A 26,997-nucleotide genomic window follows, 5' to 3' on the forward strand; every position below is an offset into this window, starting at 1 on the left:
AGTGAAGGAGCCTCAACTGCTTCACTGGGCAAGGAATTCCATAGATTCACAACCCTTTGGGTGAAGAAGTTCCTCCTGAGCTCAGTCCTAAATTTACTTCCCCTTATTTTGAGGCTATGCCCCCTAGTTCTGCTTTCACCCACCAGTGGAAACAACCTCCCCGCATCTATCCTATCTATCCCCTTCATAATTTTATATGTTTCTATATATAAAATTGCCATATATATTTGGGCAGCATGGTAGCACAAGTGGACAGCACTGTGGCTTCACAGCCAGGGTCCCAGGTTCGATTCCCCGCTGGGTCACTGTCTGTGCGGAGTCTGCACGTTCTCCCAGTGTTTGCGTGGGTTTCCTCTGGGTGCTCCGGTTTCCTCCCACAGTCCAAAGACGTGCAGGTTAGGTGGATTGGCCATGCTAAATCACCCTTAGTGTCCACAAAGATTAGGAGGGGTTACGGGGATAGGGTGGAAGTGAGGGCTGAAGTGGGTCGTTGCAGACTCGATGGACCGAATGGCCTCCTTCTGCACTATATGTTCTATAAGATCCCCCCTCATCCTTCTAAATTCCAACGAGTACAGTCCCAGTCTACTCAACCTCCCCTTGTAATACAACTCCCTCAACTCTGGGATTAATTTTATGTTCTGAAATTATGCCATTGGTTTACAAATGCATACATAACATGTTCAGGTGGAATTCAACCTTTGCATATTGTAGAAAAATATTAACTCATTTAATCTTAACAGCCTAACTCCTCCACTAAATAGCATAGCCAAAGATTTCGGACAAACATGTTGTATTCATTCATTAGTATCCCAATGCACAATTTCAAGAACTTAAATTATTCTGAATATTTCCACAAAGTGATTTACATTTGATACCTATAGCTACAAAATTCAAGAATACCCAATAGATCAAAGAAGAATCCATTGTTAATCAAAGACAAAAGAAAGGTGAAACTTTAAAAGGATATTTATTGCTGTTAGGAGATAGTAGAAGGTGACCATTTAATGTGGTTCTACGGCATCAATCTGTGTATTTTTTAATGGAGGCAGTAACTTATATAGGGGCGTCACGGTACACCCCGTTCAATTTCGGGGTTGGGTGACTGTGTGGAGTTTACACTTTCTCCCTGTGTCTGTGTGGGTTTTCTTCGGAGGCTCCGTTCCTCCCATATTCCAAAAACGTGCAGGTTAGGTGGATTGGCCATGCTAAAATTGCCCCATAGTGTCCAAGAATGTGGAGGTTGGTGGGGTTACAGAGATAGGGCGGGGGAGTGGGCCTAGATGGGGTGCTCTTTCAGAGGGTCGGTGCAGACCCGATGGGCTGAATGGCCTTCTTCTGTGCTGCAGGAATTCCATGGTTCTAATACAAAAAGGGAACAAATGCCCAGGAGCCTGTGCTAGCAGAGCATTGGAGCTTTCATAACTCCAACAGCCTGCAGCATATTTATGTCAAGGCTTTTTGTCTTGAGAAAAGGTAAGTGATGTGGATATGGTTTTCCACATGCACTTACCGTCTTTTTACGTACATAATTTCTGTCAGGGCACTTATATCTTGAACTCTGTTGGCTCCTGTGTCCATATGTCTTCTTTTCTCATCAACTCATTCATGCTTGTCAATATTTCTACAGTTGTACAAATAAACGATTACAAAATCCCATAATCCTAAAAAAAACCTCTACCTTCTGTGTTCTTATCATTGAAAGTCAGAAGGGCTGTTCCCTTCTCTTCAGTTCATATCTCTGTGGTACAGCAGTTGGATATTTCCGCATGAGCGGTAGATGCAAAATGACAGTTTCTCTTACTCGCTCTCAGCACCCGAGGCAGTTCGCATAACCATTTCATTAACAGCGTGGCACAGCTCTCCAAATGGCAAAGCTGAAGAGGTACTCAATGGGAGTGTCAATTGCTATGCCCAGCACCTGTGAAGCCATATTGAAAGTTAACCCAGGAATCCGTTTACATTCAAGCATCAGCTATGTCCTCAAAAGGACAGTCCAGAAGGTGTAGCTACTTCATTCTGCCAGGACTCCAGAGATGGAGAGTGAGACCACTGAGGGTTATTAGTTATTGCATGACTTGTTTCTTCCGGTGCACCTGTTTATTGTGTTAATCCTTCAGCTGTTCTGATTATCAATTTGACTCCATCTTACGCACCGCTTACTGGGACTTTCACTTTTTAAACTCACGGTTTATCCACCCTCAGTGAAAGTCGTATGTCTTTCACCTTTGTTGTCACATAATAGAAAAATTCTAAACTCCCAATCACAACCCTTCTGGTACCACTGTATCATGATTCAGGCAATGAGATCCTGCCTTGGCAATGCCATCATTTCCACTCCACTCTCCACATCTCCGCCACCTGGAAGAATCCCTTGGTGCCTTTAAAAGTGGAGGTTAAGGAAGATCATTGGCAAGCAATGGAAAGTGGTTCCATTGCAAGGATAGTATACCCCTGTTGGAGAAAATATTAAAATGAACATGTCTGGCTTCCTTTTAGAGCTGGAGCAGTGTTCCGAAGCTGTAGTCACTTCAGAAGTGGTCGCCGTCTAAATTTGAAGAAAAACGGTGATGTTAATGACAGTTTGCACTTTCTTGAGCACCGGGCCTTTCCTGCCCTCATTGCCGTCTGCTGGAACTATTAAGCCGAGTGTAGGCCCAAGCTTCTATGCTGATGCTTCTACTGTTCAACCCCTACGAGCACCTTCAGCGAGTTCTCCAGCTTAGAGTAATGAAGGGAGTAAATGTGCTACCTACTTTGGACGAGCTGGAATTATTTACTGACTGAACAGGAACCTTTTTGAACTTATCCTTCCCATGCCCGAGGAAGACAAAGGACATTTATGTTTTTTAGATGACACACTGGAAAGCCTCAACAAACCTTCCCGGTATTTGACTCCATGCTTGTGGATAAACTGAAACGGCCATATGACGCAATTTACAAAATAGGAACTGGAGCTTCCGAGGATATACAGTCTAATGTAAGAAACCTGTTAAGTTGCCTTCCCTGTCAATAAGCCATAAGCATTTGTGATACGCTGTCACAATTGATTGTGTGGAATGTGAAAAAGCACAGTGGGAGCTTTTGTGTCATTGTTGCTTTGTGTATTTTCTGCTTCCAGAACTAAGTCACAGCATTACTTGTTACGATGCATTTATGTTGCGATTGTCTCAAAGATCACGGCCGGAATTCTTGAGCCGTTCGCTGGCACCAGCAGCTCACACCCACCCGCGAGTTTCCCAGCAGCCTGGGGTGGCTTCAATGGGAATTCCCATTGACAAGCAGCAGGAGTACAGAATCCCGCCGCCAGCGAAAGGGACGGCTAAATTCTCCGTCCTGACTAGCAGCGGTAGTGGGGCAGACTGGCAAGGGAGTATCCACCCCATTGCTCTTAGTTTGATGGCTGCCCTGTAAAATAGACTGACCAGAAGAAGAGGACGAAGCAGCAACTTGATTAGCAGTCTGTCGACTACTCTAAACATCCACTGGTGTACCACATGTAACATCTACAAGATGCATGGCAGCAACTTGCCAATGCTTCTTCAACAGCAGCATTTTCCAAAGTATGACCTCCAGCATTTTGACAGTCAAGGGCAAGCCGATACATGGTATTACCTTCAAATTGCACATCATCCCCACTTCATCATTCCTTCATCGTTGTTGGATCACAATCCTGGAACTCCATACCTAACATCATTGTGGAAATAACTGATGATGTGGTTTGCCGCGATTCACGAAAGCCCACCACCACTTTTTCAATATCAAGTAGGGATGGGTTATAAATGCTGGTCTTGCGATGCCAGTATCTTAAATGAATATTTAAAAAAAAAATTTGCTCTGAATCATTCCCACCTGAATCCTGCCATCTAATAATGTTTGGTTTCTTCACCATACTTGCCAACGATACAGACAGTGGAATAGCTATTATATATTACATAGGGTGCGCCATGTTAACTTTCAAAATTACCTCAGGATTACCTTATTTTACACTTAAAACATCTGCTCTGAAGATTTCCACCTGTAGTCATTTTTTGAATGATTACACATGATTTTGTAGGGGTCATGTCTTATAAATAATAAGTCCTAACCTACCATATGGATGCCCAGACTTGCTGTCAGGCATATTCACCAACCAGGCAAGTGTAAGCACTAACATATGCTGCAGTCTACAAGCTGGTGATTTTCTTCGGTGGAGAGGTGATGGATATCGAAAATCTAAATTGAAACCCTCCAAAATGATTTTCAAAAAAAAATTATTCCAAAGTATGTCAAGAAAACGTACTGTTTACCCGTAAATGTTGCAGTTACCCTGTCTTCATATTAATCTTCTCTTTAGTATATCACACATTTTATTTCAAATAGTAAGTCTAGTTTCGTGGAGAAAGCAAAATGATGACTGAAAGAAAGAGAGCTTCAGAAGTGAGTATGTGACTCCCAAGCTCCCTTTATCCTGGAATTACCTGCCCAGCACCATTGTGGGATAACCATCACTAGAAAGATCACGACAGATCAAGGAGAAGGCAAACCACCATCTTCACAAGTCAAATTAACAATAATCTAATAATAATAATCTTTATTATTGTCACAAGTAGGCTTACATTAACACAGCACTAAAGTTACTGTGAAAAGCCTCTAGTCGCCACATTCCGGCGCCTGTTTAGGTACACTGAGGGAGAATTCAGAATGTCCAATTCACCTTAACAGCACGTCTTTCGGGACTTGTGGGAGGAAACCGGAGCACCCGGAGGAAACCCACGCAGACACGGGGAGAACGTGCAGACTCCGCACAGACAGTGACCCAAGCCGGAAATCGAACCTGGGACCCTGGCGCTGCAAAGCAACAATGCTAACCACTGTGCTACCGTGTCTGCCCTAGAGTTGGCAAATAAATGGGACCTTGCCACTGCGGCTCAGATCCCAAGTCCAAATAAAACATATGAATTGTTACGTTTGTGATGGGAATCTGACAATTGATATTCTCTTGAATTAATTCATTTACTATGTGAACATGTATCTAAGCCACCCCACGCATCACAGTATGAATTTCAACTTAAATTAACTTTTATTTTGTGGTTATTTCAGTAGGCCTTCATAACAAGGCTCTCAGTGTTAACTTAGGACTGGTCACTGCAAGTCAGCAGTACAAGAGATGACACTAGCATTGACAGAATAACAAAAAGGGAATGCAGAGGAATATATTTTATCAGGCGCTTTAGAAACCCTGTCAGGAGGTTAATCTCTATTATATAAATTGTTCTAGTCTGTGCATGAACTGGGTGGGTTGTATGCAGTTCACCCAGAGGAGGTTAGCTTGAGGATTACATGAAATTGGTCCTTGAGCCCAATCTTAATATTTTATATGAGTTGCCTGTTGTGTCTCCAGAGGCATCTCATCCATGTCGAGGGATTCAGTTTTGAACCACTTGCCTTGTTGGCAGCAGCCTTCAATTAAGGCGCAGGGGACGAAAGGGAACCATGGACTGGCAGCGATTCGCAGGAGTTATGTGCAGCCCGGAGTACATGTTTTCTAAGCAACCTACCCAACACATTTCCACAATTAAGCCTCAACTCACTTCTGAGATCCCTTCGGTCCCATTCAAGGCTTTGTGAAGTTCCATTTTACTTAATTATTAACTGTGGTACAGTGCTAATGGAAAGTAAACTGGAGCCCTGTAGTAAAGGATGGATTGGCGACCACCAATCAGTATGTACAACAAATTATAACAGTTTATTTACAAACAATATTTACAGAGTTTTTCACAATGTTATCGCTTTCGCTCAATGATCTACTCTGTGAGGCACGATCAATTGAACAAAGACGAGAGTTGGATGCAACTGAGGCTTTATTGCTCTAAGATGTGTGGCCTCCCACAGCAGCTGGTGAAATGGCTGCTGAATAAAGGACATGCATATATATACTCCGCCTACTGGGCGGAGCCAGCAGGCCGGGCCGGGACTACCGGCGAACCTGTAGTACAGGTCCTACCTTACATCACCTAATATAGGTGCAACAGTGGTTTACCACACTCTGGCTGCAAAAGCCCGCGCTCTGCAACAAGATCCCTGAGCTTGATTCCCATTGGGTGATGTGGTCACATGACCCTATCAATGTACACCTCTTAAGTCTCTGATTGTACAATACATGAAGAAGTTATACCATTAACAAATCACCAGTACTGAGAAACACTTCTTGTACACAGTCCATTAAATACTCAGTCTGTCAGGGACCTTTCTCTTCCTCTGGGAGAACGTGGCTCAACTGGCTGCGGCTCGACTGTTGAGATCAACCCGCTTAACCCGACAAGAGAATATGACCATATAGGTCCAAAATGGACCCCTTGCTAGGCCGAGCCAGGGACAGAATTTCTTCATCAAGGAAGAAGGTGGTGCCAAAGGAAAGGAATGAAAAGCCTTAGACAAGAAGTTGTGAACTTGAAAATACTGATAAGGCTGGAGTTGGGCAGCTGGAATTTATCAACTAACTCCCTAAAATGAGCAAACCTTGCCTCCGCGAACAGGCCTTCAAAACCCTTCCCTTCCCAAGATTTCAATATTGGGTCAAAACCAGAAGGTAGGAAAAGGTGATTGTTGCAAATAGAGGCAAGTGAAGACAGGAAAAGGAGCTTAAAATGCTGTCTAAACAGTTTCCAAATTCTCAGGAGACCAGCACTGAGTTTGAGGAAAATCTAGCGGATAAAAGGGAAATGGTGCAGTAACTATGGCAAGAAGAGTAGAAATAGTGCAGGAGTGAGCCTCCATTTCATCCCCAAACAGAATCGGGGTCACTGATCCACAACAAAATTGTTTGAATATTCGCGGCCCAATAATAAAACAATAAATTGAGGAGGGCCAACCCTCCGACTGTCTATCCCTTCGGAGCAGAATGCTATAGATTCGAGGAGTCTTACCCGCCCAAATAAAGGAGGATATCAATTTGTTAATCTTGATAAAAAAGAATTTGGGGAGAAAAATAGAGGACATTGAAAGAAAAATAAAACCTCGGGAGCACGCCCCTTTTAATAGTTTGAATCCTACCTGCCAAGGATGAAGGAAGGTTGTTTCACTTCCTCAAAATCCATTTAACACTTTTAACAAGGCTTATGTAATTGAACTTATGAAGGGAGGCCCAGTTATGGATCGCTGGGACCCCCAGACAGCCAAAGCTTGCAGTAGAAAGGCGAAAAGGTAACGTTCCTAATTGGTCTCGCCTCCCAAACAGGTTAACCGGGAAACATTCACTCTTGCCTAAATTCACCATTATTGTTTAAATTCAATTTATAACCAGAGGAGGAACCAAAAGTGGTAAGCAACTTCATTATGCCGTTGATGGAGGAGCTGGATCTGTAATATAAAGAAGTAGGTCAATACCCCTCAACTGACTAGTGGACCTCAACGCTATCGGGATCGGCTCTATTACCAGGGCAAACAAGAATGGAGAAAGTCGGTAGCCCTGACTAGTGTCTATTCACGGGAAAATAATCAGAGTTCAAAGCGTTTGTACAAACACTGGCAGTAGGGACTTTATATAATAGATGAATCCAGGAAGCAAATTTTTGACCAAATCCACACCTCGCAAGAATCTCAAATAAATACTCCCACTCCACTCTATCAAATGCCTTCTCAGCATCAAGAGATACTATCACCTCAGGTTCGGGTATGGGGGAGGGGGAAAGGATGACACATAACAGGTGAAGTTGTCAGCCTTTCACAAAATCTGTTTGATCCTCCGAAATTATATTTGGGAGGCAAGGCTCCGACCGGAGTGCCAACACCTTAGCGAGTAGCTTGACATCTGTATTCAAAAGTGAGATAGGACAATTTAAACCACACTCTGTCGGGCCCTTGTCCCCCCCTTAGGAGCAAGGAAATAGAAGCCTGAGTGAGGGTCAGAGGCAGCGACTCCCAGGGATAGGGAAACATTGAACATGTCCAATAATAGAGGTACAAGCTGCTCCGTGATCTTCCTGTAAAATTCAATTGGAAAGCCATCCGGACCAGGAGCCTTGCCCGACTGCATCAGCCCAATACATTTTAAAATCTTGTCAGGGCATAACGGGGAGTCCAACTCACTGCTCTTGTCCACCTCAACCGCTGGGATGGGTAGACCGTCCAGAAAGTCAGACATGATCGATTTATCTGCAGGAGGCTCCGATCAATAAAGATTGGGGTGAAAGGATTTAAAAGCCGCATTGACCTGGGGAGGGGCGGAAATGAGGATGCCGTCTGAATTGAATATCTAAGTGATCTCATGGGAGGCCCCTTGACATTTAAGTTTTAGAGGGGGCGGAGCATCGGCAAAGTGGGGCCGCCCCCAGTTTCGCTGCAAATGGAGATTCTCCGGCCGATCGCCGAACGCGATTCCGGCATCGGCTCTCAGATGTTCTTAGGTGTTGCTGCTTCTTTAATGGCTTTCACTTTATCTTGCCCTGGGTGCAGCTCTTGAGCATCCAGCCTGAATCTATGATAAGCCACCTCATTCATAAAATCATAGAAATTACAGTGCAGTTGGAGGCCATTTGGCCCATCGAGTCTGCGCCGGCCCAAGGAAAGAGCACCCTACCACACCCACACCTCCACCCTATCCCCGGAACCCGGTAACCCCACCCAAGCTTTTTGGACACTAAGGGAAATTTAGCATGGCCAATCCTCCTAACCTGCACATCTTTGGACTGTGGGCGGAAACTGGAGCACCCGGAGGAAACCCACGCAGACACGGGGAGAACGTGCAGACTCCGCACAGACAGTGACCCAAGCCGGGAATCGAACCTGGGACCCTGGAGCTGTGAAGCAACTATGCTAACCATTGTGCGACTGTGCCGCCTAAAAGGTGCACCTTTCTCTCTTCAGGCCCACTCCTGCTTCCTGGAAACTCTTTAAAACTTCATCCAGGTTTGCTAGATGTTCCTCCATAGTGGACCCTGTAATCAGGACATCATCTAAGTAAATGATAACTTTGGGAAACCCTTGCAGTAAGCTCTCCACAGTCCATTAGAAGGTGGAACAAACTGACGCTACCCCTAAGGGTAAACATGCCTTTTGATACAGTCCTTTGTGGGTGTTCAGGGTGACGTAAGTTCTCAACCCTTCATTTAGTTCCAGTTGTTGGTAGGCATGGCTCATACCCAACTTAGCATGTGTCATGCCCCCCTCCCCAGCCAACTTTGCACACAGTTCCTCCATTTTGAGTATGGCGTAACTGTCCAACTTTGCAAATTGATTCACTGTTAATTTATAATCTCCACAAATTCTGTTTGCCTTGTTGGGTTTAACTACCGTTATGATGGGTAGAGCCCACTCAGCAGATTGTACAGGTTAGATGATCTTCCAATCACCACAATTCTGTTTCAACTTTTTCCACTAACGCGTAAGACAAAAACATCAGTGTAGCTTCCAGATCTATGTGAGTCCTAACTTGTAACCCTTTAATATTTCCAAGTTCTTCTCGGAATACTTCTTGTTAGTTCATTAAGACCTCATTCAGGCCTCCTCCTTTAATTTTAAAGATCTCCAGCCAGTTTACTATTATCGCCCAGAGCCAATTATATAACACCAATCACATCCCTGGCCTGAGACCACCATCAGAAGAAGCTGTGATGATTGTTGTCTGTAACTCACAGGGGTTATCGTTGTTCCTACTATCTCTATAGCCTCTCCGGTATACATGGTTAATTTTGTTGTAGTGTTCAGCAACTTTAGGGGTTGAACTCGTTCTTTCGGATACCAGTAAGTAGGTTCATTTATAACAATAGCTGATGCCCTTGAGTCCACCTCCATTTTTTGTAGCTGACTGTTTACTATTAGCACAACTCTGATAGGGCTACCTTGCCCTCTTCCACATTGTTTAAGGATATGACATTACGTTCTCCCAATGGACAATCCACCATGTTATTTACTGATGCTTGGTTACTTGCTCCGGTTGTACTGAACTGGCCCTGATTGCTGCTGTATTTGTGCCTTAATGTCCTCTTTTCCGCACTTGTGGCACGCGGCTATTTTCAATTTACACACTTTTGGAGACTCGATTCCCCCACATCAAAAACACTCTGTGTTACTCCTAGGCTGCTTAAACATTTGGTATTTAGTCATTCATTCCACTTCTGTACTCAATTCACTGCCTAAGCCCAATCCCACTTTTAGCACTCGATTGCTGTTACCATTACTAATGCCTTCTTGAAAGTCAACTTGAACACGACCAAAAGTGTCTTTTGTATGGTTACATCATTCACACTGCAGATTAGCCGATCTCTTAGCATATAATTTAAAACTGATCCAAAGGCACAGTACTCTGAAATGTGCTTTAGCCTGGCTACGAATGCTGTGGTGGTCTCCCCTGGGGACCTCTCCATCAAGTTATACTTACATCTTTGCAGTGTCACCGAGGTTGGAGGGTGATAATGCCCCTTTACTAGTTCCACTAGCTCTGCAAATGACTTAGTATCAGGAGCCTCTGGAGATGTTAAATGATGAATCAAATTATAAGTCTGGACCTCACATGCAGTAAGTAAAATTACTTGCTTTCTGTGCCCCCTCTCCCAATTCCGGTAGCGTTGAGAAAATGCTCCAGTTGTTCGATATGCTGTACCCAATTCTCAGTAGTTGGGTCTAAAGCTTCTAGCTTCCCAAAGAGAAGCATTCTTTTTCTCTCAACCTCAAGCCTCGCATGATCTCATTCACTTGGCAGTTTTTCAATGATGCTTTTGTCAAATTCCTCGCTGCTCACAAAGCCGCTCTGATTTACCGTGTTGTAAATGTAGTAAAGGCAGGATTGGCGACCACCAATCAGTATGTATTACAAATTAACATGATTTATTTACAAACGGCATTTAATCAGAGTCTTTCATGATGTTATCAGTACGAGCTCTGGGACCTACTCTGGCTGCAGAAGCCTGCTTTCTGCACCAAGATCCCTGTGCTCAATTCCCATTGGATGCTGAGGTTACATGAGCATCCTGATCTATGTCCCTTAAAGGGGCCAGCTACTACAGGTCCATAATCCGCATCCATTGTGTCCGCTGCTTTTTATGAATGGAGTAGAATTTCGGCGGCGATTCTCCGATATTGAGGCCAAGTGTTCGCGCTGCCGTGAACGCTGTCGCGTTTCACGATGGCGCAAACAGGGCCCGGACACAACCTAGTCTGGCCCCCACACGGGGCCAGCACAGCGCTGGAGTGGTTCACGCCGCTCCAGCGTCCTTACGTGGCGCCAAATGGGCCCCGCGCCAACCCACGCATGCGCAGTTGGGGCAGTCCAATCCTGCGCATGCGTGGGTAACGTTTTACGCACGCCGGCCCCTCACCAACATGGAGCCGGTGTTCTGGGGTCACGCGTGGAAGGAGGTAGGCCCGGCCCCATCGGAGGCCACCCCGGTGAAGGAGCCTCTCTCCCCCCCACAGGGCGCCCCCCCAGCGTTCCCACAGAGTTCTCGCCGTCAGTGACCAGGGGTGGACGGCGCCGGCGGGAACCTTTCGTGTCGTAGCGGCCGCTCGGCCCATCCGGCCGGAGAATCGCCGCTCGCCGGTTCTCCGAGCGGCCCGGCGCGAATTGCGCGCCACTGGTTTCCGGGGGTGGGGGTGGGAGAATCGCGTGCGGGGGTCGGGCAGCGTGGTGCGATTCACGCGGCACCCCGGCGATTCTCTCACCCGGCATGGGGGGGGGGGAGAATAGCGCCCTTCATTCTTTGCTAGAATACCTACTCAATGCTGAGATGCTTTTCAATCTCAAGAAACCTGTTGACAGGAGCTACTGATGAGTACTACTGAAGAAATTGAGGTGGTGAGCACACCCAGATTCTCCAATAATGACAGGGTCCCCAAGTCTAATGTGTCAATCTGATCCTGATTGTGAAATGCTGAAAATGCCCATGGATTTAGGAAAAGATTTAGGAAAAGAAGGATGCTTACTTTAAAGAACAATACAATTAAATAGAAAAATTGCCATCCTGGAGAAGGTAACACATTTTAAATGCATGTCTTAATTTATTTTGAAAAAGAATATTCTAGTAACATACCTGTACAGCACTTAATTTTCCTAACGGAGTTTCCACGTGTGGTAGAGTGATCAAAGGGATGTCGGTCACGTTGTCAGGCTGTAGTTTTTCATTTACTGTATGTCTTCCCTTAAAGTTATGTACCACACATGCAACCTTTTCATATGTAAATAAAAAAAAGAAATGTAACAATATAAATTGTAGCAGCTGGGTAAAGAGATCAAGCGTATCAAAAATTGTCCTTGCAAATATATAAATAGGTTAAAATTAAAGATGACCACCACTATTTTTTGTTTGAGTGACAACTATGAAAGATGTTAGATAGAAAGGGGAATTAAACTGTCAGCAACTCCCCATTATGACTACTTTGAAGCTGTCAGCAACCTGTCAGAAACCTGAGGCATCCGCACATGTGTAGTTAAACATGGAAAGACAAACATTGCTGCCAATAATTCTATACTTCTCTCTGGGGTACTCTGTTGAAGTCTCCTCCAACTGCAATCAATTAGAAATCACTGAACTGACACAAATGTCCTACTTTAAGCTGTAATAATGGTATTAGCACCCCCCCCCCCCCAGCCCCCCTCCCCCCCGCACCCCCCCCACACACACACACACACACACCACCACCACCATTATCCAGGGAAGGTTTATGCCTTGTTAATGAGTTGTAACTTGCTTTTCAATTATTATTAAGTCATAATCATTGATGAACAGCCTCTCTAGCCCTGGAAAATTAATTTTATATTTATGTGCATAAACATTTTTTCCCCATTCTGCTAAAAGTTCCTCATTTTCAAAAGTATGTTGTGATATTTCAGTGTCTCATGTGCATATCCAATCATTTATTTCACTCTCTGTAAAAAAATGTAAACATTTAAGGATAAACAGTGCGTTTACTTCCTGGTTTGCTGTCTGTGAGAATACTTCAATGTTTTCAGCTGCTTACCCTGCCTGATGATATCACTGTTGCTGGATGCCTGGAAATCTTGACTTGACACCAGGTTCAAATTAACATTGAGAAAAACCACAGAGATTGCTAGGTCTTTGTGGGCAGTTTTCTTTAAAGTCAGCAGTAAGCACTGACAGTTTACCGCTGATTGCAACATCTGGACCATTTCTTTTCTTTTAGTGCTGAGATCAATTTCAATCCTTTAAGACTTGGGCACTATGTTGACTTCCTGCTCTTTGGTTCCAGGTTTTGCTGTCTATTTGATCGGAACTCGGGTATTAAGATGAGAGGTTATGTGCAAATATATCAAACACAATGCAGATAATGGAGTTTAATGGTTAGATATTGGAACAAAGGGTTTATATAGGCTTAGCAATGGGAGAGGAACTGTAAGAAGGAATGTAGACATGTAAGGGTAGAAGTTGATCCTCCTTGTACTAGTTTTCCAGGCAGAATAAGAGGCCAAACCAATTCATTTTGCAAAACTATGTCCTGTGGCTCAAGGACACCTGAAATACATTTTGGGACTATTTTGGCCATGTGCATTTTTTAAGCATTCTGAGGGTAAACGCTTTGCACCGGTCTTAGGTTCCTTGTGTATGTTAATGACAACATTGTCTATTTAAGGACTTGGCTGTGGTCAGTGCTGAGTGTAGCAGGAGCAGGGGCTGACTGTACTCAGTTGTGTTGGGATTACCACAGCCCATGAACCACCTGCCACTGAAACCTATAATCAGGATTGGGATAAATAGGAGTGTTCCTTCCGATTACACAACATTCCCTGTGGTCGCGTTAGCCCATGACTGCACACCTCCCCATTCTTCTTCGACATAAGAATAAGGAAACCTCGATAATAAGTGCCTATTTATCCCCTCAACTAAGTTTATTTATAAATTCTGTAAGCATATTGGAAATATGAATTGAGATTATCACACCACATTTTGCTATTCACACAAATTTTGCATTTACAGCAGTAATAATTGTTGGGTTAATGATATTTTGTTTAAGTAATTAATTACTGAATTTCTGCAGCATTTTGAAAATAAGCATTCACGACTTTTAATAGTGAGTAAAATAATATTCTGCGGTTATAATTTTACTCCTGATTAATTTCAATTTCATTTAAAGGGATCAGTATTGCTTTTAATTTCAATTAAGGAGATGGGACCATGATAAATTTCTATTATTGCAGCATTTGCTGAATAAAATACAAAATTGAAAGTATACTAGATTAAACTTGTTCTTGCTGAGATGCCTAAAAGTACATGCCTAGAGGGACTGTATTTTGAGTTGATTTAACTCATTTATTTACCCTTTCTAAACATTAATGGCCACATTTGTGGGTGTACTATGGTGATGTTCATGTTCACATTTGGGGACAATTAATTTGGATTTAGGAACACTTTTTTTTTTACTTCATTAGCTTTTTCTCTATTACTGCCGAGCAATTAGATTATTTAATAAAAAACAGAAAATGCTGCCAATACTCGGTAGGTTTGGAAGCATCTGTCGTGTGTTTCCATATTTTCTGTATTCATGTCAGATTTCCACCAACCACAGTAATTACTCATTAAGTAAATGAAATTGGCTTAAGACTAGCACCTGTGATGATGGGGACTTCAGGAGGAGCCTAAGAAGTAACTTCCACTCGTCACTTCTTCGTGAGCATCTCTCAAACAAATGATCTTTACAATCTTAGAGGATAAGTGCAGCAGGAGCATGGGAATACCATCACCTCCAAGTTCCCCTCTAAGCCACATACCATGCCGACTTTGCAAGGGATCAGAGCTTTGGTTGGGGGCTGAGAATAATGGCATATATTTTTCCAATGTTTGGCTGGAGCAAATTATTGAATATTGGAGAAGTAATCTAATGTATCACAGGCAGTAACTTGGACAAGAAAGGGATGGAGAAGTAGGGCTGAGTATCATCAGCATAGATGCAGAAGCTGACAAAGTCAGTTGATGATATCATGAATGGGTAACGCACAGATAATGAAGCAGGTTGGCCAGGAAGGAATCCTTGTGGGAAGAAGAGGAGGGTAGAAGTCATTGCTCGAAACTCCTTGGCTATTATTTGATAGATTCGAAAGAATCCAAATGGGAACCACTGAACCAGACTGTGGGGGAAAGGTGTTGGAGCAGGATAATGTAGCCAACCATAGTGAACACTACAGATGTTGAAGGCAAGGGGGAATAATGCTTCAGGTCACAGCTACAGGTTTTAGTTAGGATAATTTTGATGCTATTAGAAGTGTGATAAACCTGAATTGAAGAATTCCAACATGGAGCTTTGAGCGTTCAAGGGCCTTGGTGAGGAAAGTTGGAGATGGCATGGCAGGTCAAGTTTAGAGGGGTAAAGAATTGGGCTTTTTGAGAAGAATTATGATAGCAGTTTGATTGGGGATAATGTCTAAGAGGAGTTGCATGGTTAGGAGGAGATACATCTTCGTGATGAATTGAGCTGGGGAGTGCTGCAATATGCCTTTAAGGGATAGCAGCATGCCATCATTATAAAAACATGACAGGAAGGAATGAGAGGGTGAGATGGACACTACTCATCACTCATTTATACACCTTCCACACCCATGACCACTTGCATCTGGAAGGACGAGGGCAACAGATACCTGGGAACAAATGGACTGCAGCGGTTCAAGTGGGTACCATCACCTTCTCACCAAAATTAGATATGGGCAATAACTGCAGACCTAGCCCACATCCCTTGAATGACTGAATAAAAAAAAAAGTTGACTGCAAGAACATTGAATTCCATTTTTTGCACAGCAATAGGGCCAAAGGTTTGTGATCTTGGAGCAGAAAAACAATGCAATGAGCACAGGTGGCAATGGAATTGGGGCAGAATCCATGATCGCCCACGATGTCAATGGGTGCATTAAAATGCCCCAAATGGGCAGGTGTGTCACAATGCCATGCACAGGAATGAAATATCTCAGAGGATATTTCTCTCTCAGCTGAGGCATGGGACACCCTGCCATACAGAAGGAAGTTGTGGGATGGAAGAGGTACAGGCCCCTTAACAGTTAAATGAGAATGGCCAGGAAATTTCTTGCAGCTGACGTTGCCTTGCCGAAAGTATGGCGTCTCACTTCCAGCTAAGTAACCTAGGCAGAATGGCAGCAGCTCGAAGAATATCCTGGCTTATTTTCCCTAAAGAATCGACCACTGATCAATAGCTGCAAAACAAGCTCTTACAAAAGTGGCAGCATCCTTCAGCTTTAAATTACAGATGCATCTGGTGTTTGGGTGCACTTACGCTGTAGCAACTAATAGCAGTGAATCTGCACTTCCTACACATGAGGTGGCAACCCTAGAGGTGTTAGAAATGGTGCGAGCCTCTGCCTGAATTATTGAAATACCTCTGACCTCTGAACGTTAGGTGGGTGGAAAGTCTGCTCTGCCATATTTATAGCAGCAGTGTGGGATCAGGAGAAATTTGAGGCCAGATTTCAACCCAAACAATACTACTGGCAGTTACTTTTTTTTTTGCTCATCTTTATTCCTTGGATATCTTTAAAAATATGTCTAATTTAATATCAACATCAATGTGCTGGATTCCAAAATGCAACTGCCAGATCTCATGCATTCTTCTGGGCATGCATTTCCATTATAGATACAGACCAAAAAAAAATCAAAATGGTACTCAAAAAGCAGGAATAATTTTGGCAATAAAATGCTAATTATATTTACCGTTTGTGTTAAAAGACAAGTTTACGCTTCTTAATATGCCACAGTTCCTTTTATATCAAAGGATTTTTACTGTAAAGCTGAACACTAGTGGAGAGCATTCCATATTACTTGATTCTTTGGAGTATATTGAGGATGAATTGGGTCGATACTTGACCTCTACAAACTTCTTGTATTGCGAAGTTTGTTTAAAAAGGTAAAAAATGAAAATGCTTACAGTTTTTCTGCCATAAAAAGAAATAGCTGCAATGTGCATAAACCCTCATTTTCTTTTTGAAGAATGACAACTCTTTAGGAAAGCAGATATCCTCCCACCAGCACTATCCAGGTAGCATACCTCAAATTCGGCAATTTCGGAACCGAGGGACTGGGTCCGTGCCGGATTACAGAATCTGCTGGTTTGCGGGTGGGGAGGGGGGGTGAACAGAATACCTTAAATGAGTGAATAGGGAACACAGTCAACCAGATGATACGATTGCAAAGCATTTTGATCAATGGCCATGCCACTGTTAATATTAATTCACCTGTTGGATTTGCTAACTCTTTTGGGCCTTCCATACTTCCCTACAGGTGGAGATCAAGGTTCACTACGTGGTAAATGTCAAACTCACAAAGCCAATGCAGTAACTCCCTGAGTTATTCCCAGCTGGGCTGGGTCAGTTTGAGCTTTGATAAGCCACCCCAGAGTGTGGGGGAAAAAAATGTCCAATGTTTGGACATTGCCAGTTTTCTGGGAGCCGGATTTGAGATATTCTCTCTGCCTGTATGGTGAAAGAGGGAGATCTAAATTCCCACTCATTTTTAATATACTCAATACTGAAATCTGTAAAGTAAAAAGTCATATCCATACAATTATTTTTATAGCGGTGATACCTGTCAATGCTTGATACAAGATCCTTATAAGAGCACCCTAGCAAGTCAGTGACAGCTTTTATCAGGAACATTTATCACATAAATATACTACCATACACATTTATATTACATTTCATCATTCATTATACTAGAAGACCTGATTATTTGTTTTATGTTTTTTTCAGCATGTGAGCAAGGTCACATTTATTGACCTATCTCAGCATCTCAGAACGTGCTGGTGAACTTTCCTCTTGCTCCATTGTGTGTTAGTCACACGGGATCAGGGGTGAGCTGGCAAGGTGGATACAGAACTGGCTAGACCATAGAAGGCAGAGAGTAGCAATGGAGGGATGCTTTTCTAATTGGAGGGCTGTGACCAGTGGTGTTCCACAGGGATCAGTGCTGGGACCTTTGCTCTTTGTAGTATATATAAATGATTTGGAGGAAAATGTAACTGGTCTGATTAGTAAGTTTGCAGACGACACAAAGTTTGGTGGAATTGCGGATAGCGATGAGGACTGTCGGAGGATACAGCAGGATTTAGATTGTCTGGAGACTTGGGCGGAGAGATGGCAGATGGAGTTTAATCCGGACAAATGTGAGGTAATGCATTTTGGAAGGGCTAATGCAGGTAGGGAATATACAGTGAATGGTAGAACCTTCAAGAGTATTGAAAGTCAAAGAGATCTAGGAGTACATGTCCACAGGTCATTGAAAGGGGCAACACAGGTGGAGAAGGTAGTCAAGAAGGCATACGGCATGCTTGCCTTCATTGGCCGGGGCATTGAGTATAAGAATTGGCAAATCATGTTGCAGCTGTATAGAACCTTAGTTAGGCCACACTTGGAGTATAGTGTTCAATTCTGGTTGCCACACTACCAGAAGGATGTGGAGGCTTTAGAGAGGGTGCAGAAGAGATTTACCAGAATGTTGCCTGGTATGGAGGGCATTAGCTATGAGGAGCGGTTGAATAAACTCGGTTTGTTCTCACTGGAACGAAGGAGGTTGAGGGGAGACCTGATAGAGGTATACAAAATTATGAGGGGCGTAGACAGAGTGGATAGTCAGAGGCTTTTCCCCAGGGTAGAGGGGTCAATTACTAGGGGGCATAGGTTTAAGGTGAGAGGGGCAAGGTTGAGAGTAGATGTACGAGGCAAGTTTTTTACGCAGAGGGTAGTGGGTGCCTGGAACTCGCTACCGGAGGAGGTAGTGGAAGCAGGGACGATAGGGACATTTAAGGGGCATCTTGACAAATATATGAATAGGATGGGAATAGAGGGATACGGACCCAGGAAGTGTAGAAGATTGTAGTTTAGTCGGGCAGCATGGTCGGCACGGGCTCGGAGGGCCGAAGGGCCTGTTCCTGTGCTGTACATTTCTTTGTTCTTTGTTCTTTGTTATGAGTGATGGTGCTCTCATGTTCGTGTTGTTAGGTCGGGAATTACAGGATTTTGGCTCCGTAACAATTAGGATGGTTTGTCACTTGGAGGTAATGTTATTCCCACAACATTACTAATCTAGTCCTCCTTAATGGCCGAAGCCACAGGAAAATTAGATGTTTGCGGCAAAACCTTGAGTGAGTACTGCAGTGCATCCTCCAGATTGCATGGATCTTGTATTCAGTGTCATGGGCACGGATCAAGTCCTGTTGATGTTGTTGAGGGCTTCTGTGACTGCATCCATATAGCTTAGTATGATTATTTCATCACACAGCTAGCTTTGAATCATGGTAGATAACTTCTGAGGGGTCAGGAGGTGGGCCATTCATTGCAGAATACCCAGGCTCTGCACTGCTCTTTTCCGGGATATAGTGGAAAGTTTAGAGAAAGGGAATACGTGACTTGAAGACCCATTAGAACTAGATATGTTACCATAGCATGTGTAGAGAAACAAACTATAATATAAAAACATACTAGACTTCAGGAAATCTGATCCTACAGCTGCCAGAGTCAAAACTGGATAATAAGTTGGGAAGATATGTTAAAGAAAAAACAACTGCAAACCAAAAGAAGGTTGGATGCTTTTAAGGCTCTGTCCAGATGGGTGTGGGTTGAGTGTATAGTGTATTGAAGGTTAATATTAAGCTTCAAAGTGAACAGTTAATAGTGGTGACCATGGCTCAGATAGAAGTGTTCTTCTTTCTACATAAGAATGCTTTTGGTTCAAATCCCATGCCAGGACTTGAGTTCAAAAATCTAGAATGACTTTGTGGTACTAATGGAGCACAGTGGTTAGCACTGTTGCTTCATAGTGCCAGGGACCCGGGTTCGATTCCTGGCTTGGGTCACCGTTTGTACGGAGTCTGCACATTCTCCCTCTGTCTGCGTGGGTTTCCTCCGGGTGCTCCGGTTTCCTCTCACAAGTCTCGAAAGGCGTGCTTGTTAGGTGAATTGGGCATTCTGAATTCTCCCTCTGTGTACCCAAACAGGCGGTGGAGTGTGGCGACTAGGGGATTTTCACAGTAACCTCATTGCAGTGTTAATGTAAGCCTACTTGTGACAATAATTATAAAGATAAGATTATAATAAGATTATACATCTTCCTTTTCAATTACATATTAAACATATTAAACCAGGATCCCAGCTGCCAGGATCCCATTTGTGAAGTTTAAGGGGCATCTTGACAAATACATGGATAGGATGGGAATAGAAGGATACGGACCCCGGAGGTGTAGAAGATTTTAGTTTAGACGGGCAGCATGGTCAGCGCAGACTTGGATGGCCGAAGGACCTGTTCCTGTGCTGTACTTTTCTTTGTTCTTTGTTGTTCTTTTGCCCTCCTAGGTAGATGTAAAAGATCCCATGGATATAAAGTGCTTTGAGGTCTGGTGTGTGTTAATGGTGCTATATAAATGCAAGTCTTTCTTTGTGTAAGACAGGGAAGTTAAAATAACAGGAGACATTTGTCATCAATTAATAATAATCTTTATTGTCACAAGTAGGCTTACATTAACACTGCAATGAAGTTACTGCGAAAAGCCCCTAGTCGCCACATTCTGGCACCTTTTCGGGTACATAGAGAGAGAATTCAGAATGTCCAATTCACCCAACAAGCACATCTTTCCGGACTTATGGGGGGACCGGAGCACCCGGAGGAAACCCACGCAGACACGGGGAGAATGTGCAGATTCCACACAGACAGTGACCCAAGCCGGGAATCAAACCTTGGACCCTGGAGCTGTGAAGCAACAGTGCTACCCACTATGCTACCATGCCAGCAAGTACAAATAAAAAGATCTTTATAATGTCATGTTAAGTTAAGGCATTTCCTAGTCATACTTGGACTGCATTCAGTTTATGATTTGCTTGAACTGTCTTTTATTTAAAAATGGACACTAATGTGTTGGCTACAATGGCTTCCAAGGGTCAGGAGACTTTTGCAATCTCTGCACAAAGGATTAATTAATTTATGTCTGAACATATCGCTGAAAAGTTCTCAAATATAAATGGGATTCTCAGGTGGAAAGGGATCACATCCTTATCAACTTCAGAGGCAAGATCGAACAATCAATCGCTGCCAGACATGTTGGAGCCATAAAGATGGAATATCAAATAAGGTCTTCCAGTGAGCTAATCAAAGCTGGTATGTTGATGGGCTATCAATCATTCCAACTCCAACTCATTACAGGGATAATGGAAGGAACTGAAACTTGCCATCATGTGACTGATACAGGCTGCAGATAATAAATCTATTATTCTAAGAAACAGAAAGACGGCAAAGAACACATACCACACAATACTAGCTGCAGAACAAGGCAGTAGCACCTATGACTTTTAAACCTAGAGATGACACCTTAAATGCCTTCCAGCCTGATTTCAATTTCAAATCCACCTGTAAACAAGCTTGATTTCCTGGTGAGAAAAACTGCAAGTGACTAACTTTGTGACCTGTTGAATATCCATCTCTTTGAGAGAATCCTACAATAATTCCTGATAATACCCAACTCCAGCTATTGAAACCACCAAACTACCCTAGTAGAATGAAAATGTCACCTTCAACAGGCATGCAAGAACTGTTTTCCCTTTGGTGAATCAAGCATGTGTACTGTGAACTATTCTTTTGTTCACAACTTTTAAAACTGTGCTATCCTCTTGAACTGTATCTTTCTCGAGTAAGTACGTGACATAGCTTTTAGATTTTCAAGGGGAAAATGTGAATAACTAATCCTCTTTATTTAAGCCCATGAAAGCTTGCTGCCTATTGTTTAAAAATTGACTACACACTCAGGGGTTGAGAAATATACACACCTTCTATTACAAAAACATACTCTCACTTCCTCTTTTTCTCTTTGATGTGCTCCAGGAACTGTCAATCATAGTTCAATGTTTATAAACATTGCAGTTAGTTTCACAGATAACTACTTGAAAGCCACTCAAGCATGAAGGGAGATGAATTAAACAATCCAGAGAGCTGAATGTGTGTGGAAGCTTTCAGTTATACCTTAGTTGAAGCAATTTCACACAGGTATGAATGAAAGGCTTGCAGATCAAAGATCTGAGGCGGTTTAAACTCAGCTGACAGGTTCTCTGTCCATGAATTGACAGGTGCTGCTTCCTCTGCCTCAGCCAGTAAGTGTATCGCACAGGTATGTTTTAAAGCAATGATTTTTTTTCACTGCCTCTGTCTGGATTTCTCTCTAGTTTCCAGGGGGAGATCATTCTTTGGGGGCTTCCAGGCAGGAGACTCTTTACTGGGGGGCTTCTAGGTAGGGGTCTATCTGATAAGGGATCTCTGGTGGGAGTCCCTGTAACGGGGGGAGGGGGTCTCTGGTGTGGTCTCTGTAGTTGGAGGTCTCTGGTGAGGATCTCTGTAATGGGGTGTCTCTGGTCGGGTTCTCTGTAGTTGCGGGATCTCTGGTGGTGTGCCACTCATGGGGGGATCTTGGCGGGGGTCTCTGTAATGGGGGGTCTCTGGTGGGGGTGTTTGTAGCTGGGGATCTCTAGTGGAGGTCTCTCTCATTGTGGTCTCGGGGGGGGGGGGGGGAACGGGGGGTGATGTTGGGTCACATGCTCTAAATGGCAGCCTGATAGCGGGATTCATGATGGGGTCCCTCACAATCCTTGCCACGCATAAATTTGAATGGCAAGGGATTGTGAATCACTTCTGGATTTGCATTCCCAGTACGAGCACAAATCAGTTTCAATTAATCTCTGGCGGGAGAACAGTCTCCCATGCGGAGAATTCCAGCCCCGGTGTATATCTCTCCAGATGCACAGCCAGGGTTTCTCTCCGGATTCTCTGGCACTCACTTCACAGAGAATCCGTGGGCATGGTTTCTGCTTTCACTCTGGCGAGGCGCAGTGGGGCTTGATAGAGCCAGAAGTTCTGTCTCCACAGAGACCTGGGCACCAGCTTAAAGGGTACCCTGATTGGCGCTAAATGTAAACTCACCCCACAGACACAGAGGACCCACCTCCCCTCACCACCACACAACCATCGGGATGACCTTCCCCCAGGCATCGGGCCACTCTGCTCCCCGACTAGCATGGTCCCCTCCCCCCACAGGTATGGAACCCACCTCCTCCCCCTCACAGACAGTGGGGGGGGGCGCACACCCCCCCCCTCACCGAACATCTGGGGAACCGTACCAATGGGGCTCCGCAGAGGGCCCGCCCCAGAAGTGCCAGGATGGCACTGCTAGATTGGCATGGATAGGATGCCAGGGGCCAATGTCAGGCATTGCCCGAGCATGATCATCATCACCCGGGGTCTATACTTAACTGTGTGCCCAGGCATGGTCATTACGACTGGTTTTTGTTTTTGAGGACCAGTCATGATTCGTGTCGGTGTGATGTCACGCTGGCTGTTTGAGATGATACATTGAGGGTGGAAGTAGCGGCATTAAGCCCAATAATGATATTCAAATATATTATAAAATATGCTAATCAGGCTTGCACCCTTCCTGGGCATGAACCTGATCGCGTTATCAAAGGGGGACTGGGAGGGCAACACGGTGGCACAGTGGGTTAGCCCTGCTGCCTCACAGCACCGAGGTCCCAGGTTTGATCCTGGCTCTGGGTCACTGTCCGTATGGAGTTTGCACATTTTCCCCGTGCTTGCGTGGGTTTCGCCCCCACAACCCAAAAGATGTGCAAGGTAGGTGGATTGGCCACGCTAAATTGCCCCTTTATTGGAAAAAATTAATTGGGTACTCTAAATTTATTTTTTTTAATTTTAAAAAGGGGGACTGGGAAGATGGTGTTCACAAGTTTTGCCGGCTCATATCCCGATTTTGACCTCTCACAATATTTGGCTGCCATTATGGCATTTGCGCCCAGGACCAGCATGGCAGCTAAATCATGGCCAATTTACCCTTTGGTTGTTTTGTGGTCTGAGAAATGTATCTTTGGTCATTGGTTGGATGGATACTAATGAAATCACTTGCAATCTGCAGTGCGTGAAAATTAAGAGAATAACAGGGTCAGTTGGACCATGACCAAGAATACCAAAGCAAATTAGATTGGGACAGATGGGGCCTTGGCTGAATTTTTCATGCCTCGAGTACTGGAGTAATGTCAAATGGCTGGAAAACAGCAAATGCTTTCCAGTTATTGGGAACATGATCCTGGGAATTGAAAAGTTGACATCTATGGTGCACAAATCATTGACATTTATACTGAAATAAGCAATTTGTGAACACTTAATAAGAGTAAAGGTAATAATTCAACCCAGCATGAGTTTATGAAATTCCAGACCATAACAACAGATTTATGGGATCCCTTTGAGAATGCCGCAGGAATGGTAGTCAAATGCAGTGTTATATCTCAACTATCCGATACCATTTGATTAGGTTGTCTCACACAACATTTATGGCCAACACATGCTATCGAGAAAATGGAAGATGCCATAATTTAATCATGAATCAAATGGGAAAGAAAAGGTAGTGATCAATATTAGTAGTTTTAATTGAACAGTTGTGACCAGCACTGTCTTTGGTTTCAGCCGAGGAAACTCTGATAGATACTCAAATGTTTCCTGCTGTTGTTCAACAGTGCCTAGTGTATGTAAAGTGCCTCAGTTGACTGAAGATATCAAATTGCATGGGGAAGCAGGCTGTGCAAAGGAAAATAACACAATTCGATGAATTTTTAGAGAAAATGTGGAACATGGCATAGAAAGTAAAAAGAAATGGAGCTGATTACTAAAATAGAAAATATGGCTACAAAATAGAAAATTTAATAAATTTAGCCAAATAAATCCAAATGCAAAAGTTGACAGTGAGATGTCATCATAGACTATGGGCGGGATTCGCTGGCCGCGTTCGCCCGGCGACCGGAGAATCCCGCCCGAGGGGAATGAATGTTTCTATTGTCGGCGTCTCGCTCGTGGCCTTCTTGAGGCAGGCAGGGCAGAAGAATCCAGCCCTTTGGGTGGGATTTTCCGGCCCTTCCCTTTGGCAGAATCCTCTGGTCCCGCCAAAGGCCCCACCCCCCAAGGGGGTATCCCCGACAGCGTGGCTGGCGAGCAGCGCAATGCCCATTGACTTCGCCGGCCACTGGAAAACCCGTCACGGGGGGAGCAGAAAATCCCAGCTGAAGATGCACAAAATTGAAACTTGTGAGTTGTTACTGACACTAATGGCTTGATGAGAGAATACCGTTATAATAGCCATGTGCAGACATCACGAGCGGAATGTACCAGCTGTTCACCTCAGTGGGATATTCTGGCCCCACCGGCGGGTTTCCCGGCATCAATGGGAAATTCTGTTGGCAATGGCGGGACCAGAACATCCCGCTGGCAGGGTGCCTCTGCCGCCGGAAAACACACAGCGGGTTGCTCGGTAAATCCCGCTCCATGTTTATGAAAAATGGGCGCTTCTAAAAGGCAGCTCACCTTTTCTAAGCAATTCAGAACGGGCAATAAACAGTAATAATCTTTATTGTCACACTCGGCTTAATTGACACTGCAATGATGTTATCGTGAAATGCCCCTAGTCGCCACATTCCGGCGCCTGTTCGGGTACACTGAGGGAGAATTCAGAATTTCCAAATTACCTAACGGCACGTCTTTCGAGACTTGTGGGAGGAAACCAGAGCACCCGAAGGAAACCCACACAGACACAGGGAGAACGTGCAGACTCCGCACAGTGAGCCAAGCCAGGAATTGAACCTGGAACCCTGGAGGTGTGAAGCAACAGTGCTACCCACTGTGCTACCATGCTGCCCTTGCGACATGCTGAGCTTGCCAGCAAAACCCCCATCCCATGAATAAATAGAAACTTCCTGCCACACTGGGTACTGCTGCAAACAAAAGTGCAGCTGCTTCCAATAGCCTTGAGTAAAGAGACTGCACATGCGGCAATATATTATTCTTTCTTTATGGATCCTGAAGGCCATTTTATATGGTGAGGGGTGTAACTGCACTTAATTTCTCTGGGAAATGTCTGTCTGCAATTACCAGTCTCTGTTCTGCTATGCAACAGGTCAGAATCGTCACGATTTCTACCGCCCTGCTTCAATTGATCTAACTAAATCGCATTGCTCTTTGCTTATTGTAAATCAAGTATCACGAAGAGAGTTTGATGTATTGGGGCATGTATGACAATGTCGGCAATCCTTACTTCAGAAAGAAAGGAGCGCAATCGTTAAAGTGTCCTCTTCATTTCGTACAATTTTTTTTAAAAATTGCATTGAGGTGTTAGAATGCTTATCAGTTTTGAATATTGTTTATATCTGTGAAAGTTTGGCCCTACATACATACAGACATATGAATTAGAGCAGGACTAGGCCATTCATTAGGCCTTTTGGGCCTACTCTGCCGCCATTCATTAAGATCTTGGTAGATCTGATTGTAACCCTCAACGCCACATTCCTGCGACCCCAATAGCCTCCCCCCACCACCTCCCCCTGCCCCCGCCCCCCCCCCCCCACACACACACACACACACCCTTGTTAATAAAAAATCTGTTGGGATGAAACTTTCTTCTCAATGAGAGAACCTTCTGCTGATGGCACAGTTAGCCTTGCAGTGAAGTATTTTCTTTGCAGCAACCCTTCAGTATAGCTCCCTAATTTGATCCTGACTTGGCTATAGAGAGCATCAATGTGACATGCTCTGGAGGAGGCAATCGCACACTGCTCGGGTTTTTAATGATGTGTCCAGGATAACTCCAGGGTGGTGCCAATTACTTCAGCTCATCGTTGGGATCCGTGCATTGCTGATGAGGCCAGCATTTCTGACCCATCCTTGGCATCACTTGAGAAGGCGACGGTAAGCCAGCATCTTGAATGCCTTCAGTTCATGGGTAGTTTGAATGGTTCTCAGGCAATTTGATAAATTAGGTGAGCGGTTTGTGAACTTCTAGTTGATTTAATTGTCTGAGTGCAGATGCTTCAGTCGCACTCAAGAATCGTTGGAAGATTTAAATGCCAACAGGGGAGCTCTGCGGATGCTTGCAAATGTGCAGACAGAGAGAGGAATTCCAATATAAGCATTAACATAAACAAGGTCCATTATCTGTCGTATTCAAGCACCTGTAACTCGCTTCCTGCTGGGTGTGAGC

General features: G+C 44.1%; 1 protein-coding gene across 3 annotated transcripts in view; it reads right to left on the minus strand.

The window, feature by feature from the left end:
* Positions 1-26,997, minus strand: part of LOC140426156 (phospholipid phosphatase-related protein type 5-like) — a 186,260-nt gene that overhangs the window by 26,029 nt on the left and 133,234 nt on the right. For all 3 annotated transcript variants that reach the window (XM_072510578.1, XM_072510577.1, XM_072510576.1), the window contains exon 5: positions 12,009-12,143. In XM_072510578.1, coding sequence (XP_072366679.1) covers positions 12,009-12,143 — 135 coding nt within the window. The remainder of the gene's footprint in view (positions 1-12,008; positions 12,144-26,997) is intronic.

The sequence above is a fragment of the Scyliorhinus torazame genome, chromosome 7 (genome assembly GCF_047496885.1).
Source record: "Scyliorhinus torazame isolate Kashiwa2021f chromosome 7, sScyTor2.1, whole genome shotgun sequence".
Taxonomy (NCBI): domain Eukaryota; kingdom Metazoa; phylum Chordata; class Chondrichthyes; order Carcharhiniformes; family Scyliorhinidae; genus Scyliorhinus; species Scyliorhinus torazame.